This window comes from Periophthalmus magnuspinnatus, chromosome 4, assembly GCF_009829125.3.
Source record: "Periophthalmus magnuspinnatus isolate fPerMag1 chromosome 4, fPerMag1.2.pri, whole genome shotgun sequence".
Classification (NCBI taxonomy): domain Eukaryota; kingdom Metazoa; phylum Chordata; class Actinopteri; order Gobiiformes; family Gobiidae; genus Periophthalmus; species Periophthalmus magnuspinnatus.
This window is the reverse complement of record NC_047129.1, coordinates 21745753-21760920: the sequence shown is the minus strand read 5'-3', so window position 1 is coordinate 21760920 and position 15168 is coordinate 21745753. Positions and strand designations below refer to the sequence as shown.

The 15168-nt window shown below is 39.0% G+C and overlaps 2 protein-coding genes across 2 annotated transcripts; both read left to right on the top strand.

Moving 5' to 3' along the window:
- The first annotated feature begins 213 nt into the window (after positions 1-213).
- fkbp2 (FKBP prolyl isomerase 2) lies at positions 214-3190 on the top strand. The gene is made up of 3 exons (XM_033965639.2): positions 214-548; positions 1967-2156; positions 3009-3190. Exons 1-2 carry the CDS (start codon positions 321-323, stop codon positions 2141-2143), a joined length of 405 nt encoding a protein of 134 aa, XP_033821530.1. The 5' UTR covers positions 214-320; the 3' UTR covers positions 2144-2156; positions 3009-3190.
- Positions 3191-3960: 770 nt separating this feature from the next.
- On the top strand, positions 3961-7203 carry ncbp2 (nuclear cap binding protein subunit 2). Its single transcript, XM_033964987.2, has 5 exons — positions 3961-4077; positions 4776-4862; positions 4965-5059; positions 6129-6267; positions 6799-7203. Exons 1-5 carry the CDS (start codon positions 4003-4005, stop codon positions 6895-6897), a joined length of 495 nt encoding a protein of 164 aa, XP_033820878.1. The 5' UTR covers positions 3961-4002; the 3' UTR covers positions 6898-7203.
- The last annotated feature ends 7965 nt before the right edge of the window (positions 7204-15168 follow it).

The following is a 15168-nucleotide window of genomic DNA, read 5'->3' as shown; positions in this document are numbered from 1 at the left end:
ATGATGCACTGTTCTTCTGTTTCCATTGAAATCACGTGTTGCTGTTTTTCTACCTGTTTGTGCATAGGACACAATCATGGAGCTATTAAAATTGCATAATCCAGTGGATAAGATGGAAGAATGGAAGCGCTTTGCATTATTTTTACATGTATTTGTAAATCCTCTGTGTGTTCCCAGTCGGAGTCATTTCCCGCAGCACGTCGGAAGCTCCGCCGGGTCATCATCCCTCTTCATCCTGCGCGTTGATCCAACTCATCCTTTCTCTAAACCTCCGGCCTCAAACCCTCCGGTCTCAAACTCTCCAGACCTCTCCCTGAGCCATGCGGGTGTTGCTGCTGCTGCTGGCCGTGCTGGTGACGGCTGTGAGCGGCGCCGACAAGAAGAAGCTCCAGATCGGCATCAAGAAGCGCGTGGACCACTGCCCCATGAAGTCCCGCAAAGGAGACGTGCTCAACATGCACTACACCGGGAAACTGGAGGACGGCACCGAGTTTGACAGCAGCATCCCGCGGGACAGACCCTTCACCTTCACCCTGGGCACGGGGCAGGTGAGCGGGAGACTGAGGCTTCATCATATGTTTAGGTTTCTCTGTGACCGAAATCGTCACTACTTAAATCCCCAGCACCGTGATCAGTGCTAGTGCAGCCTCTGCAGCTCAGAGAGTGAGTGTCTGAGCGGTCACGTGAGGCAGGGTTATGTAGGTTAACCATGCCTCACGTGACAGCTGTGATTGCACTTCATTTTTTCAGACTGTAAGAGCGAAGGCTGCGTTGCAGACAGTTTCTGTAACACCAGTTCGAAGCACTAATACTAAAGTGTGTCCAAACGAGGACTAAGTCCATTGACCTTATTCCGCCCACCCACTTTTTCCGTCTAAACGCTCCAAACCGCATTTTCCTGTAGTGGCAATTCTGGTCAGGTCGGAATCCCATTCCTTTCAATGGATAATTTAAGAAAAGTTGTCAAATTAAAATCTTACATACAGTTCCTTTTATGCTGCTTTAGACCTTGTCTTGTCCTGGTTTGCCCCCGTGTTCATAAACAGGGTGGAGGCGGTGTGTTTGTCCACTCTGACACTCGGTTTGTTAAAAAGTCCACAATCCAAATGCACAGTGTGGTGTTTAGTCCAAGATGGTGTAGCTTGAAGTATGTGGACTACAGTTCTGCTTTCACCATCCGGCCGCACAAAGAGGAGCCGCACATAGGTGGTCTTATGCCCCAGGTGCTCCTGTAAGTGTCTGGAGCACAATAGCGTCCTCAGTTGACCTCCTTGTATGCAAGTTGGAAAGCAAATTGCAGCTTTGGTATGTGTCATGACCAGTCTCTCCAGGCCCTTGGCGGGGATGGAGGTGAGTGCCACATTTCTGTAGTTGTTTAGATGTGACATTGGACTGGTTAGGGACTATTTTGGCTGCTTTGAAGAAGGCTGGGATCTATAATGTGGACAGCAACAAGTTGTAAATGGTGTTGATGTCCACTGCAGTCTTCCAGCACCTGGTGGACAACTCTGTCTGGTCTGGCTACTTTCTTAATGTTGATGCTGCGAAGGGCACATCTCACCTCATGTGTCCTTAGGACTGGGGCAGGGTCAGTTGAGGGGAGGGAGGAAAGACGAGGTCAGTGTTCTTCCTGTCAGAGCCGACTTAAAAGAGGTTTAGGTCCTCAGCCAAGGTGGGACAGTTGGCTGAGGGAGGTGGTTATAGTCTGTGATGGCACTGATGCCCCCCAGACCTGCCTTGGGTCTGTGGCGGTGTCAAACCTGGCCTTAATACACCTCTTGTGCTGTTCTTTGGCAGTATTGATGCCTCTCCTGGCTGTGCTGTACCCTTCCTGTGATATATGTCCTCAGGCCACTGTTCTCACTGCAGTCCCAGCACTTTTGATCCGGATGCAGATATGATTTATTCCGCTTTTAGAAAAATAGTTCCATGTCAAATGATTGTATGGTTGTTGTCCCGTCCTCAGGTGATCAAGGGCTGGGACCAAGGGTTGCTGGGCATGTGTGAGGGTGAGAAGAGGAAGCTGGTTATCCCCTCAGAGCTGGGCTATGGAGACAGAGGAGCGCCTCCGAAGATCCCCGGAGGAGCTACTCTCATCTTTGAGGTGGAGCTGCTGAGCATCGAGAGAAGGGCCGAGCTCTGAGGCCAGACCAGAGGTATACTCCCAATATGTAATTATTATAGTCTCGTCGCCACTTAACTGACTACATGTACTGAAAATACATATTCTGATAGTCATAGGTGGGTAGAGTAGCAAACAAATTGTAAGAATAACGTTACTTCAAAATAATATTACTCAAGTTGAAGTACAAAGTAGTTGCCCAGAAAATTTCTCAAGTAAGACTAAAAGTATTAGGGAAAAATACTACTCAAGTAAGATTTATAATTTGAAGTAAATGTAATTTGAAGTTAAAATAATGCACAAGGATGGACACAAAAATGGGACAAATTAAATCATATCTGAAGGTGCAGTGCGAGAAACACAAATAGTTTCACATTGTCAACATAAAGCTTTTGTAGTAGTAAGTAAGATACTGCTAGAAAAGTACAATTTCTTTAGTAGTAAATGTAAATGGAACTACCCACCTGTGGATACAGTTTTCATTTGGTGGTGTTCAGATTGCAGTTATTTTCCTAAAGTTAAATGAATACAGTGCAGTATTTAATCACACAATTTAGGCTTTAAAGTGCACAAAATGTCTAAGAAAAATGGAAAACTCTGCTCTCGTAGTGAGTGAATGTGTCATTTGTCCTTCTCTAATTAGTGATCAGAAATGCAGAACAAATGGTGAACATGAATGTGTTTTTAATCCTATGTTGCCATTACACTATAATTTAAATGCATCTCAATGTAAAAGTATTCCAAGTATTCAGAATACAGTACACTGATGACGTATCGGAATAGATTACTATTCCAAGAACTTATTCTATATTCTGTATCTAAATGCATTTTCCAAGTATTCTTCCCATCACTGTTCATCACTAACTCGGATCTGTGTGTTTTTCAGGATCGCGCACATCCATGACCTCTGATCTCTGCTGCTGGACTCGAGCAGATGACCTCCAAACATCCTCACGCTCATTATGACATAATCATTTACAAACACTGACACATATAACACACATTCATAATCACATGTCCACATCATGATTTTTTTTTTTATTCATCATATTTTTTTTAAATAAATACTTATAATTCCTGGCTGAATTGAAAGCTGAATTGTGATAATAAAACTTGAGAAAAGGGATCAGTGTTGTGCTTGTTTGGTCCTTGGGTATAGACCATAGTTGTGGCCTCGTCATAGATGTTTAATGAACAGTGGCTTTGTTTGCATGCATACAAAATCTGATTATAATCTGATTTCTGGACTTTAAGATTACTCAAATGACACGCAAACCACATAATCTGAGTTATCAAAGGGACCATAGTCAGAAAGAAGTTAGATGATTTGGGGGTTTACATGTAATTTTAATAATCTTTTAGCTCCAGTGGATTTTTAGGTGGAACTAAGTTACTAATGCTTAAAAATGTAGTTTGATTACATTTTACTAAGTAAGTGAGTAGTCTAACACATTACCAGTACTTTGAAAATACCTGGCTAGTTACTTAGTCAAGTTCCCAACACTATTAACACAATAATTCCACAATGTGACAGACTTGCTTAGGTGTAGTAATATGGAATATTATTTTTATTATAATCAAATATGTTATATTTTATGTTTTATATTTTATTCTGTTTTATAAAAGTATCCGATTATAACAGTGAAAGGCCAGACCCATGTCATCAAAACCACAACGTCACCACATAAACTGTGTTGATGATTTGATGACTTGGCTGTGACATGTTTACAGTCTATGGTAGAGCCTCCAGGGGGCGGTGCTCTTATGCCCAGCCCTTGTTTCTACCGGATTGTTTTTGAGGACGGACCTGTGCACTGCTTTCCGTTTCCTGCTACTGCTGCAGCTGTTTGATTTGCTTCTGATCCAAACCAAACTCCACAATGTCCGCGAAACTAAACGCCCTAAACAGCGACTCTTACGTCGACATTAGTCAGTACAGAGATCAGCATTTTAAGGTACATCTGCAGTCTGTGTGTACACTCAGCTGAAAGATCAACAGAAGAACGGAACTGTTGTGCTAACATGCTAATAATAGAATAACTGTTTTTTTTTTTTCTGCAAATAAACTTAAGAGAGCACGATTTTATGGAATGTAATTTCAAAAATGTGCAGCTTGTTATGTTTTGGTTAATAATAAATAAAATAACTTAGTTTAAAGGTCATATATTACGCAAAAATGATTATTGTGAGCTTTAAGCCACGTTATAATGCTGCTACCTCATCAAAAACATACCCAGAGTTTTTTGTTTCAGTCTCATATGAGAGTAATCCTTTTAGGTCTGTCTACATTTCCAAAGCTCAAAATGCTCTGTTCCACCTTGTGATGTTGTGTAGCGGTATTTTAAGTTTAGTATTTTACATTTTACCTTTTGTTTAGTAGAGATAGGCAGTTCCAGGGCTGAAATTATCCAAATGATTCTAGTGAAGGTGCATGGAGCTTCAAAACCAAGTGGAGCACTTCCTGCATTACCACATGAAATCACAAGAGCGCAGCCTAAATATGTAGGGTTTGCGTGGTAAACATGTGTGAATGAAACAAAACTCTAGATATGTTTTTGATGAGAATACAACATTATAACATATTAACAATAGCATTTTTCAGGCCCTTCGTGTTTTCTGTATGCTAATGAAATGGTCTTTATGTGTCGTTTAGGGCAATCGTTATGAACAAGAGAAACTATTAAAACAGAGCAACACGTTATATGTTGGAAACCTGTCGTTCTACACCACAGAGGAGCAGGTAGGAAACAGGACACGAGCGTACACTTCTCTCTCACTGATTTTTTTAATTCTTTTTTAATATGGCATTATTTGCACATTTGGTGTTCCATGTTCCCTCCAGGTCTACGAGCTGTTTGCCAAATGTGGAGACGTCAAGCGAATCATCATTGGCCTGGACAAGATCAAAAAGACAGCCTGTGGGTTCTGCTTTGTGGAGTATCCTTCAAATATTAACCGTTCAGCGCATGAACAGAGCATATTATGTGCTAAATGGACTCCTTACAATAGTCAGGAGGCATTTTACTTCAAAAGATTTATGATTTTTATTTAAATCGCTGTATAGTGTGTAAAACATCCAGAAGGGTTCCCCGTCTGTTTACTTCATTAACCACAGTCACATCATTTGCCAACTGTAAGAATGAAAAGTAGAGATTACAAATGTTTCCCATTGTCAGAAAGTCCGAACCTGATGCAAAAAGTGGTAAAAATTGCAAAGCAGTGAATTAAACCCATGTGTGAATTATTTAACTCAAATTGGGTATTTTTTCAAGGTACACTAGTATTCCCCAGCATACTTGAAAATGAATGGTCTAAAAGAGAGGTGCTTCACCTTTATGACCTTGCTCTTTGCAAAGTGAAGCTCAGTCTACAATCATTGGTCTAAAACATTAAATCAAAATTATATTTCATGCTTGTACTATAATCATAAATGTGTAGAAATAACTTCATGTACTTTTAAAATCTTCGTTTTTTTTATCAGAGGCAATTGGTAATGTCCAAAACTTGCACTCATATAACAATTGCCTATCCCACCACAGTCTCAGTGTAAACTTGTGGGAACCACCGTTGTTTTAAAACCTGTCAGTTTTAGCCAAGATTCCAATCCCCTTTATGTCTATAACACATTTCGTTAACAAAAGTGCTGCAGAATGCAGGTATAAAATACAATGGAAATATAAAGTAAAGCTCTGTTGAACTTCATTAGTCATCATTAAGGCCATGAAACTAGTGAATCAAATGAGAGCAAAAATATCCATAAATAAAAGGATAAAACTATAAAAAATACATAAATACAAAGAGGACCACACAACTCATCTGCTGTTAAAAGCCAGAGAGTAAAAGAGGGTCCAAGGATGAGATTTAAAACACTCCACTGTCAGGGCTGTTCAGACTCACTCACTGTGCTTATATGGATAATGTGATGTACTCCTGAAGGACCATGTTACTACATTAGCTGTGTAAAGTCTGCTCTCTGCTGGTGCTCTGCTCCTTAGCCCTGTCTCAGATATTACACTCGCACAGACGCGGAGCACGCCATGAGGTTTGTGAACGGCACACGCCTGGATGACCGCATCATCCGCACAGACTGGGACGCAGGGTTTAAGGAGGGCCGGCAATACGGTCGTGGCAAGTCTGGAGGACAGGTCAGAATATTTAAAACTACAAATAAAATGTATCATAGTTTACATAATTTAAGTGGACAAAAATACGGGTGAGTTCTAAAACGCAATACCTCTACATATGTCTTCAACAGACAATTTATGCACAAGGAACTTTTTTTCTGACAGTTTAAACTTTGATTTAACAAAATAAAGGTACTGTTTTTATTAGTCTAATCATAACTATTGTGTAATTTTACATTATGGTTGCAAGGTAATAGTTATGGAATCACCTCTGTCATATCTGCTGCCTGTGTCCAACCCGGAAGTCAAATTTTACTTCACCAGAATAAAAAATAGAAAAATGTAGGCAAGCTTTCTTGTAAAATGATAGCTGTTTTTGTCATATGCACTTAAACTTTACTCATTCATGTTCTACATTTTACATTCATTTTTTGTACAATACTTCAACCTTAATCATGACATTTATAGGCATATTTGGTGCATTTCTGATACAAAAGTAATGGTCACATTATTGAAAACTCCATCTTGTTTCCTCCTGTTCTGGGTGTTCAGGTGAGAGATGAGTATCGTCAGGACTACGACCCGGCCAGGGGAGGCTACGGCAAACTGGCCCAACAACAGAGACCCACAGAGGCACGCAACACCTTCTAACCACCACTACCTATGGACTTACCACCAGTACTACTACCACAGGGACATAACTTGTACTTCTACCACTGGGATATGAAGTACTACATGTAACAGACTGTACCATCCCACATGAAATGCCACACTGTACCATGGAACGCCAAACCCCACATCCCCGATTGTACTGCCATCATCGGGATGAATGGAAAAACGTCTCTGTACAAAAATACTCACGAGTGTACACCTCCTGATGGTGACATGGTGGAAAAATATGATCTTGTTTTTATTTAGGTTTTGTCTTTTTTAAATAAATTTTTGTTTTTGACAAAACTGGTCATTATTTGGTATTAGTATATAGTGTATAATATATATATTCATGATTTCTGTTGGAATTCCCCTCTGAATAGATGTATAAAATGTAGGGGATGTGATGCATTCAGACTTTTAGAATTTATATACTGCACTTATGCAGGGACACTGAACATTTAGAACTATATGCTGTCTTAGTGTGATGAGACACTGGACATTTAGAACTATATGCTGTAAATGGTCACATTTTTATAGAGCACGTTTTCCAACTTCCAGGCATTCAAAGCCTTTTACATCAAGGAACTTCGCATACACCGGTACACACTGGTACACACCAGTGTATACAGACACTGGGGGCAAGGTGGGTTAAGTGTCTTGCTCAAGGACACAATGGCCTCATGACCTGTGGGTCAGTGGACCTGACACCTCAACCAATGATATTTTGTGTTGGGAGCAGGATGTGAACCCCCAATCTTCATATCAGTTGACACACAGTCGGCACACTGAAATACTGGTGTATTGTGAGGGACAATTGACATTCAGAGCTTTATATGGTCTTGGTGTGAGGGGATACTGAACATTTAGAACTACATTCTGTCTGAATGTGAGGGAACAAATGACATTTATGCACTTTATACAGCTGTCATTGCTGTGGTTTGTGAGTGCAGGGCAGCTACTAAGCAGGTCTTAAAAAGTACTTTGACAAAACCTTTGATGCAAAATAAAATGCAAATCCATCATTTTTGATTCACTTATAAGTCTTGCAACAGTAATAGCAACACTTATGCACTATGTAATAAGGCTGGGTGATTTTGGCTGGAATGAAAATTGTCAAATTTTTCTTTAAAAATTCTATTTTGAATTTGATTTTGAACGTTTTCCCTCTCTCCACTGAAAATGTCCTGCAAACTGCAAATATCATATATAACCCTTTGGCTGTTGGGGAAATCTTTTTATGATGAGATGAACAAACTATTGCATTTTTAATGCAATAGTTTTCATTTGACATCAGTCATTTCAAAGTAAACCCTGTGCATGGCCCTCTGCTAAACTTTGGTCCCTGTGACTACAGTTTGCGGCCTTTCTTGCATTTTAAATTCAATTTCCAATTCAAGAAAGTGGAGAAAATAAGTTGTACAGTACCTCCTCACACACAGACACAGACTGTAGCAGCACTGTGGTGATATAGCTGGTTTGATGTTATTTGAGACAGTTTTGGGTTTTTATTACCTCTCTTTAAATGTGTTTAATAAAGACTCATACATATACACTACTAGTTAACATCGTCTCATTCAGTGTTATTTTTCTTTATATTTACTTAGCACATTCCACCTTTTAGATACATATGGAAGCCATCAAATACATGAAGCAAAATGTATGGAATTACAGTATGTAGCAAAGAAAAAAACGTGAAATAACTCTTCAAAGTTTCTCAATTCAAGGTGTGCCATGTCAGGATCATGGAACGCCAATAGTCCAAACCAGTTATCAAAGGAAAGGGTAAAGGGTAATCTAAAATCTGAACCAAGTTTGGAGTTATTTTGAGTTTAGTTATTCTTTGCTAAATTCCATATGCCATTCATAGTTTTGATGCCTTCAGTGAGAATCTAAAGTGTAAATAATCATGAAAATAAAGACGAAATATAAATGAAAAAGTATGTCCAAACCTTTGAGTGGTTATGTATTTAAGCTAAGGCAATGTCACCTGCATGATTCCATGGAAATACAAAGTTAAAACCATGCTTAGGAACATTTTCCATGGAGATAGAGGAGGTTTATGTGGTATGTTAGAAGATTATACCTTCCTCTACTGAAAGCTGATTGGCTGAATGGCAAAGGCAGCAGGCTGGGATTGGCCGACTGTGACAGGATGAAGAAATAAGGAGTAAATAAAATCAAAAGTACACTTGAGACATACTTGATCCTAAGCACATTTTTCACTTTTAAATAGGGCCCAGCTCATTACCTCCTCCTTCTGAATTCACTCCAGAACATTATTCCTCTCCATTCCAAATGAGATAAGTGTATTCAGATAAACAGCCGCAGGGAGGACTCCTACTAAGGACTGTCTCCGTGTTTCCCAGAGGAGTGTGAGCCCTGAATGTTGCATGGTGCGTTCAAGGCCTCCTCCATGGTGTGTTCCCTGCGGACTGTTTGTGCACAAATGTCCCACTTCTCAAACATGAAGCAACCCAGAGTCTACCTGTTTACGTCAGTATTTAAAGAGGCATTATGTAACTTAGAGGGTGCAGAAATCAATCAATCAAAACACTTTATTTGTCCCTGAGGAGCAGTAAAATGTAGAAATAATAAAAAAAAGCTCAAACAAAAGTCTCAGTGCAGCTCAACAGGCTGGATCATCAGGTCCAGTGTTAGGTGGGTAACAACCCTCAGGACAAAAGTGTCTCTCCTCTGTGTCCTCAGTGTTCTGCAACATCACAGCAGCGTCCAGGGGGAGCCAAGTGAACTCTGAAGACACAACAGGAGCGCAACAGCCTCTTCTAAGCCTCACTCTCAATTTGCTCTGTTGTTTCAGTCAGTTAGACCAGTTAAATGATGGAGATGCATGTTTTTAGTCCAATACAAACAACTAAAATTCCCTGAAATACAATGCATTCATGGTGAGCAGGATTGGCTCTCTTCTCCTCTGCCTGTGTCCATACAAGGTGATAGATATGGAACATTACAGTCAAAGTCATTATAACAACAATAGCTCTTCTTTATAGATGCAGCGTATATGACATCAGTAGATCATTATGTTGTAATTTGGACATATTCACCAAAAACGACTTGATAAAAGGAACAAATTTCCTTGTTTGAAAACTGCACTGTCCATGTAGAAGCGACCCCGGCCCCCAGTGAATATGTCATCCACCAGGATTTTCCACCATATATAGTGCAGCTTCAAATAAACATAAATAAATATGTAGTGAATATGAAAGCTTTGTCTAAACCCACTGCACAGGTTTAAAGACAGAAATGACTCAACCACTTAAATAGTTTAGTTCAGAATTTTGTGATTTTGCAGAAAAAGCCTCATAATTATACCCTCTCAGAGAAACAGGCTGTCAATCAAACACGGAAATTAGACCAAAGAAAATGAGCGGGTTACGTGAATTTTGAATTTCATAATCGCTACAATCATTACCTGAAGAGTTATGAAATTGAAGTTTAAATTACACAAAAATGCATCTTATTCTTCCCTCACCTCAGCCAGTCACAGGATGCTGATTTTTCTTCTCCACCAATCAGCTTTAAAGACATTCATCTAAATACACCCTCTCCATGGTAACAAGCAGGTGATACCACAAGGGCAAGTTAGAGGTAGGATCTGTGGAGAGGAGACCCCGCTCACTGTGAGAATATGATGTTTTTCATGGTGTAAAGTACTGGACTTAAGTAGACCTTTTAGGTATCTGTACATTACTTTTACAGTGAATATGTTTTACCTTTACTCCATTACATTTGAGAGCAGTTATCTGTACTTTCTACTCCACTGCATTTTTGACCTAGATTGAAAAGTAAATACTGATCTATGGCAAAAAGACCCTGCACAGCTTATATTTTTCATGGTGTTTTGAGCAATAAAAGCCCCTGTAACTGAAAAAAAATGTGAGATAGATGTGTTTAATGCCATACTGTGGGACATTTCAGGCAAAGTAATGACATCTTCACAGAGATTTTAAGTCTAGGACAGAGGCAGTGTTGTTTATAACCAGAAGGGGGCAGTCTGCTCCTACAAACTGAACAATGCTTATATATTTTTGGTTAAGTGTTTCTATCTTTGTTTCTCATTGACGTGTATCTGTCATTCACAAAGACGTGAGCACAGGTCACATTGTTTTTGTGAACTTTTTGAAGAGGTTTTGAGTTTGAAGAGGCCATATTAGGCTATTTTCTGTTGTTTCTTCATCAAAACAGACCTGGAGTTGGGCTTTGGTTCATTCACACGTTTAACACACAAACCCTAGGCTGAGTTTTTCTCTTAAACAGAAAACACTCCACCTTCCACCTTGTGATGTCATGAGGTGATACAGGAAGTGCTCCACTGTGTTTTAAAACTGTGTACACCTTCCCTAGAATCATTTGGATGAAAAACAGCCCTGGAATTACCAATCTCTATTAAACAAAAGGTAAAAGGAGCTGTTAACATGGAAACTACTACTTCATGACATCACAAGGTGGAACGGAGCATTTGAAGATGTAGACAGATTAATAATTTTAATTAAGTTTTCAAGTTCAAACTTCGAGTTTGAACTTGAAACTGTTACTGTTATTTTTTAAATTATTATCACTACATTTTACACTTTAACAAATTAACAACTCTAGTGTCAAATACTTTTACTTTTTACTCTTAAAGTACATTTTTAAACAGATACTTCAACACTTTTACTTAAGCACATTAAGCAACTCTTTACCTCTTTATCTTTACTTTTACTTAAGTAACAAAAAAAGGTTGGTCTTGCCTAAGAACACAACAGCTGTATGTATAGGTCCAACTATAACTGATGCTTTAAAGTGGAACTAAACACAAAATACACAGAGTATATGGCATTTTAACTGCATTATTTACTGTCCCTAGTCATTTTTGGTAACTTCAGGTCAAACTAGGTCGATTGTGGACAGAGTTTAGGTGTTTAGTCCCACTTCAGTGAACGCAACTAATGAATAAAAGACACAGACACCAGAGTCAGATTTGTCTCTATTAGAAAACATTAGATTACATCACAGATCAAATGTGCAGCAAACGTGCACTTCCTTCATCAAATCACTTCTGCAAAAATACATACATCATAGAAGTATCCATCCAGTTATATTTCATTAGACAGTTTATCTATAAAAGCAGTTTATATAAAATAAGTCTTTTCCTTCATTGGTTATAAAACATTTCATAATAATTTTAACAACATTATAAAAACATGAGAGTATGTATGTAATATGTAAAATATATAGACAGAGAAATCATATTGACAGTTAGTGAATGACACAGTGAATATCAATCAAAAAGCAGAAGAGAAATAAATATATAGGCCCAAAAACACGTCAATGTACAGAATAGTCTCCGTACAGAATGTTTAGTGAATTTAAAACTTAGTGGTATCATAAAAGACTAAATCTGTGACATGTTTACTATGGTTTTAATGATGGTACATGACTTTACTGACAAAATGTATATTTGAGCAACAACACCTGTCCTGTAATTAATGCCAGATAGATTAGCTGTAAAGTTTTAATGCTATACTGTGGAACATTCCAAGCAAAGCACTAACGTCATGTAGACAAGCAGGTAGCGCCCCAGAGGATATACTACATACTTATTGAAATGTGCCCAAAGGTTTTACAAATCACAGAGTAAAGCTTCAAATGTTCTCACAAGAAATTTTCTGAAATATTACAAAAATTTCAATTTCCCTAATATTTGTAAGGGCCTTCAGAATGTGGAGCCGTTTTCCTCTGCTGTTTCCTCTGCTGTTTCCTCTGCCGTTTCCTCTATTGTTTTCTCTACCATTTCCTCTCCTGTTTTCTCTCCTGGTTTCCTCTGCTGTTTCCTCTGCCCCTCTCTCATATTCACAATGCACACACACGTTGGATTTCCATACTTTTTTTTAGGACATTACACTGAAAACCTTAAAGAGGGGGTATTACACTTCTATGAGATATTTACTCCCTTTGCTCTTTGTGCTAATTCACTCCCTCTTCAGAGCACTATTACAACACAATCAGCAAGCATCCTCCTAATGAAACTACTGCACATCACATCAGGTTTGTCAGGTTGTAGTGTATTGTTTTGTATCATGCGTTTGTATATTTATGAAAAATGGCTCCCTCTTTAACCATAGTTACTACTTGCCTAACCTTAACCTAATCTAAACTTAAAACCATGTTGTTGATCTAATGATAAAGGATTGACATCATGGGGAGCTGATTTTTGTCCCCAGAGGGAGAGAGGTCCTCATGATGTGACTGTGTGTACAGATTTTAGTCCCCACAGTGTGATAAATAGCTGTTGACACAGACAGACTAGAGGAGCAGAGGAGACAAAGGCCGCTCACATCCTGGTACATTCCACTCATTCACTGGACATGACCCCAACCTCCAAAACAGGGCACTGCTCGGCATCATGGGAAGTCTGCTGCGAGGTAGTGGGCGGGGCATCAGGCTTATCTACATGTACACACACTTTAAAGGTGCAAAGGCGCACTGTGTAACTTTTCTTGTGAAAGTTCCATCATTTGCTTGTTTCCATGGAGATGTTCCTTTGCCTAACAATAACATTTCCATGAGGACAAGCAGACGGGCCTCAAAAGTCACATCATTAACAAGTTTTGCTTTGGATTAATACATGTTTTTTTTCCCATTTGCACCTAAGTTTAATAGAACTTTGACTTTTAAAATGTCTGTGAAAGTTTTTTTTCATGCAGCAAATGGTGTCATATTTCTTTCTTTCATGTCTGACACTCTTTGCAGGCTGCAGTGAAGACTGAAGCATTTTGAATAATAAATTAGCAGCACTGCTATGTCAATATAACACTAACAGATACAATCCATTGTACTGAGGTTATTAAATGGTCAGAATGAGTCCAGTGATGGTTTATGGGCTTTAAAAACACAGAGGAGCGCGTTCTGATTTCAGTTGTCTATGGAGTTGAAACTAATTCTGAGACAACCTCGTCAAACTGAATTACTTAAACATGAATAAAACAAAACATAACTCAATATTTCTTTTAAATTATTACATTTCATTAACTCAAAAAGTTAGATTTCACATTTGTTAAGATCAGATTTAACCTACTTTTTGTCATATGTCACCTTCAAACTGACAATTGACCGTTACTGGCCAATCCTGCTTACTTACTTACTTTTTTTTCCACCCCAGATGCCCTTCCTGTCAAAACCGCATGACTGTAACTGGATTGTTGTCTGTGGATGAAGTGTTTTGCCCAAGGACACAACCATCGTGTGCACTGAGGTGTCCAAGTTCCAACCGACAACCTTAAGGCTAGTGTGCGGTCACTCGGCGCACTGCACCACCCTCTTTGCATTATGCATGAGGAGTGTAATTTTAGGACAGATTTATTCCTGCCATCTGCTGCTAATCTGATTCTTCACCTCATCATAATCATGTCACAGATGATCGGCTGTGAAGAGCATGACTTTGGTCCATTATGGCAAGTCCAACTTTCTCAGTGCATCTTTACAAGTTTACAATGTTCTGCTAGGGCTGTGCAAGTACTCAATTTGAATCGAGATCATTGCACCAATCAATTAAAAAAATCATATTCATTCTATACCTAAAAATGGTCTAATTATTGACTTTAATGGAACTGAATGTAGCCTGCCATCTTTTAGCTGTAATTAAGATAAATCCCCAACTAAACCTGGGTTGCCAGTGTCTTAATCTGCAGATAGACGACGCATACAAGTTTTTATTCCCCTCATTTTCAGTATATGGACAGGCCAGACCTCATGTGAAAGCTCAAAACCTCCAGAATTCACTCACTGAGCGGCAAAGGCTGCACTAGCACTGATTCATGACTGGCTGAGGGTACTGGGGTTTAGGTAGTGACAGTTCAGATCAGAGAGAGTCCTTCTAGTTTTAAACCAACTGGATCCCAGCACTGGCAACCCACAAGAGAAACTAATTTGAGGTTCATTCTGCTTTGGATAATCATCTCGAGAACCAAAACAGCAAATTGTAACATAAACAACTTTTCCATCCCGTGCAATGTTTTTGTAATTAAGAATAAATCAGCATCAGTTATCGGCAAAAGCTATATTTGATTTGATTTGAACACGTTTACCTTGTATCTGGGGACACAGATAGGTCATATTTATGGCATTTAAAATTCAAATCTTAAATACAGCTCCTTTAAAACATAAAACCACAAAACATCAACAAAACAACATCGTGTAGCCCAACATTCTAGTACTGTTTAGAAGTACATTTGACAATCTTAACGGTAAAATACTGTATCTTTGGTGTCT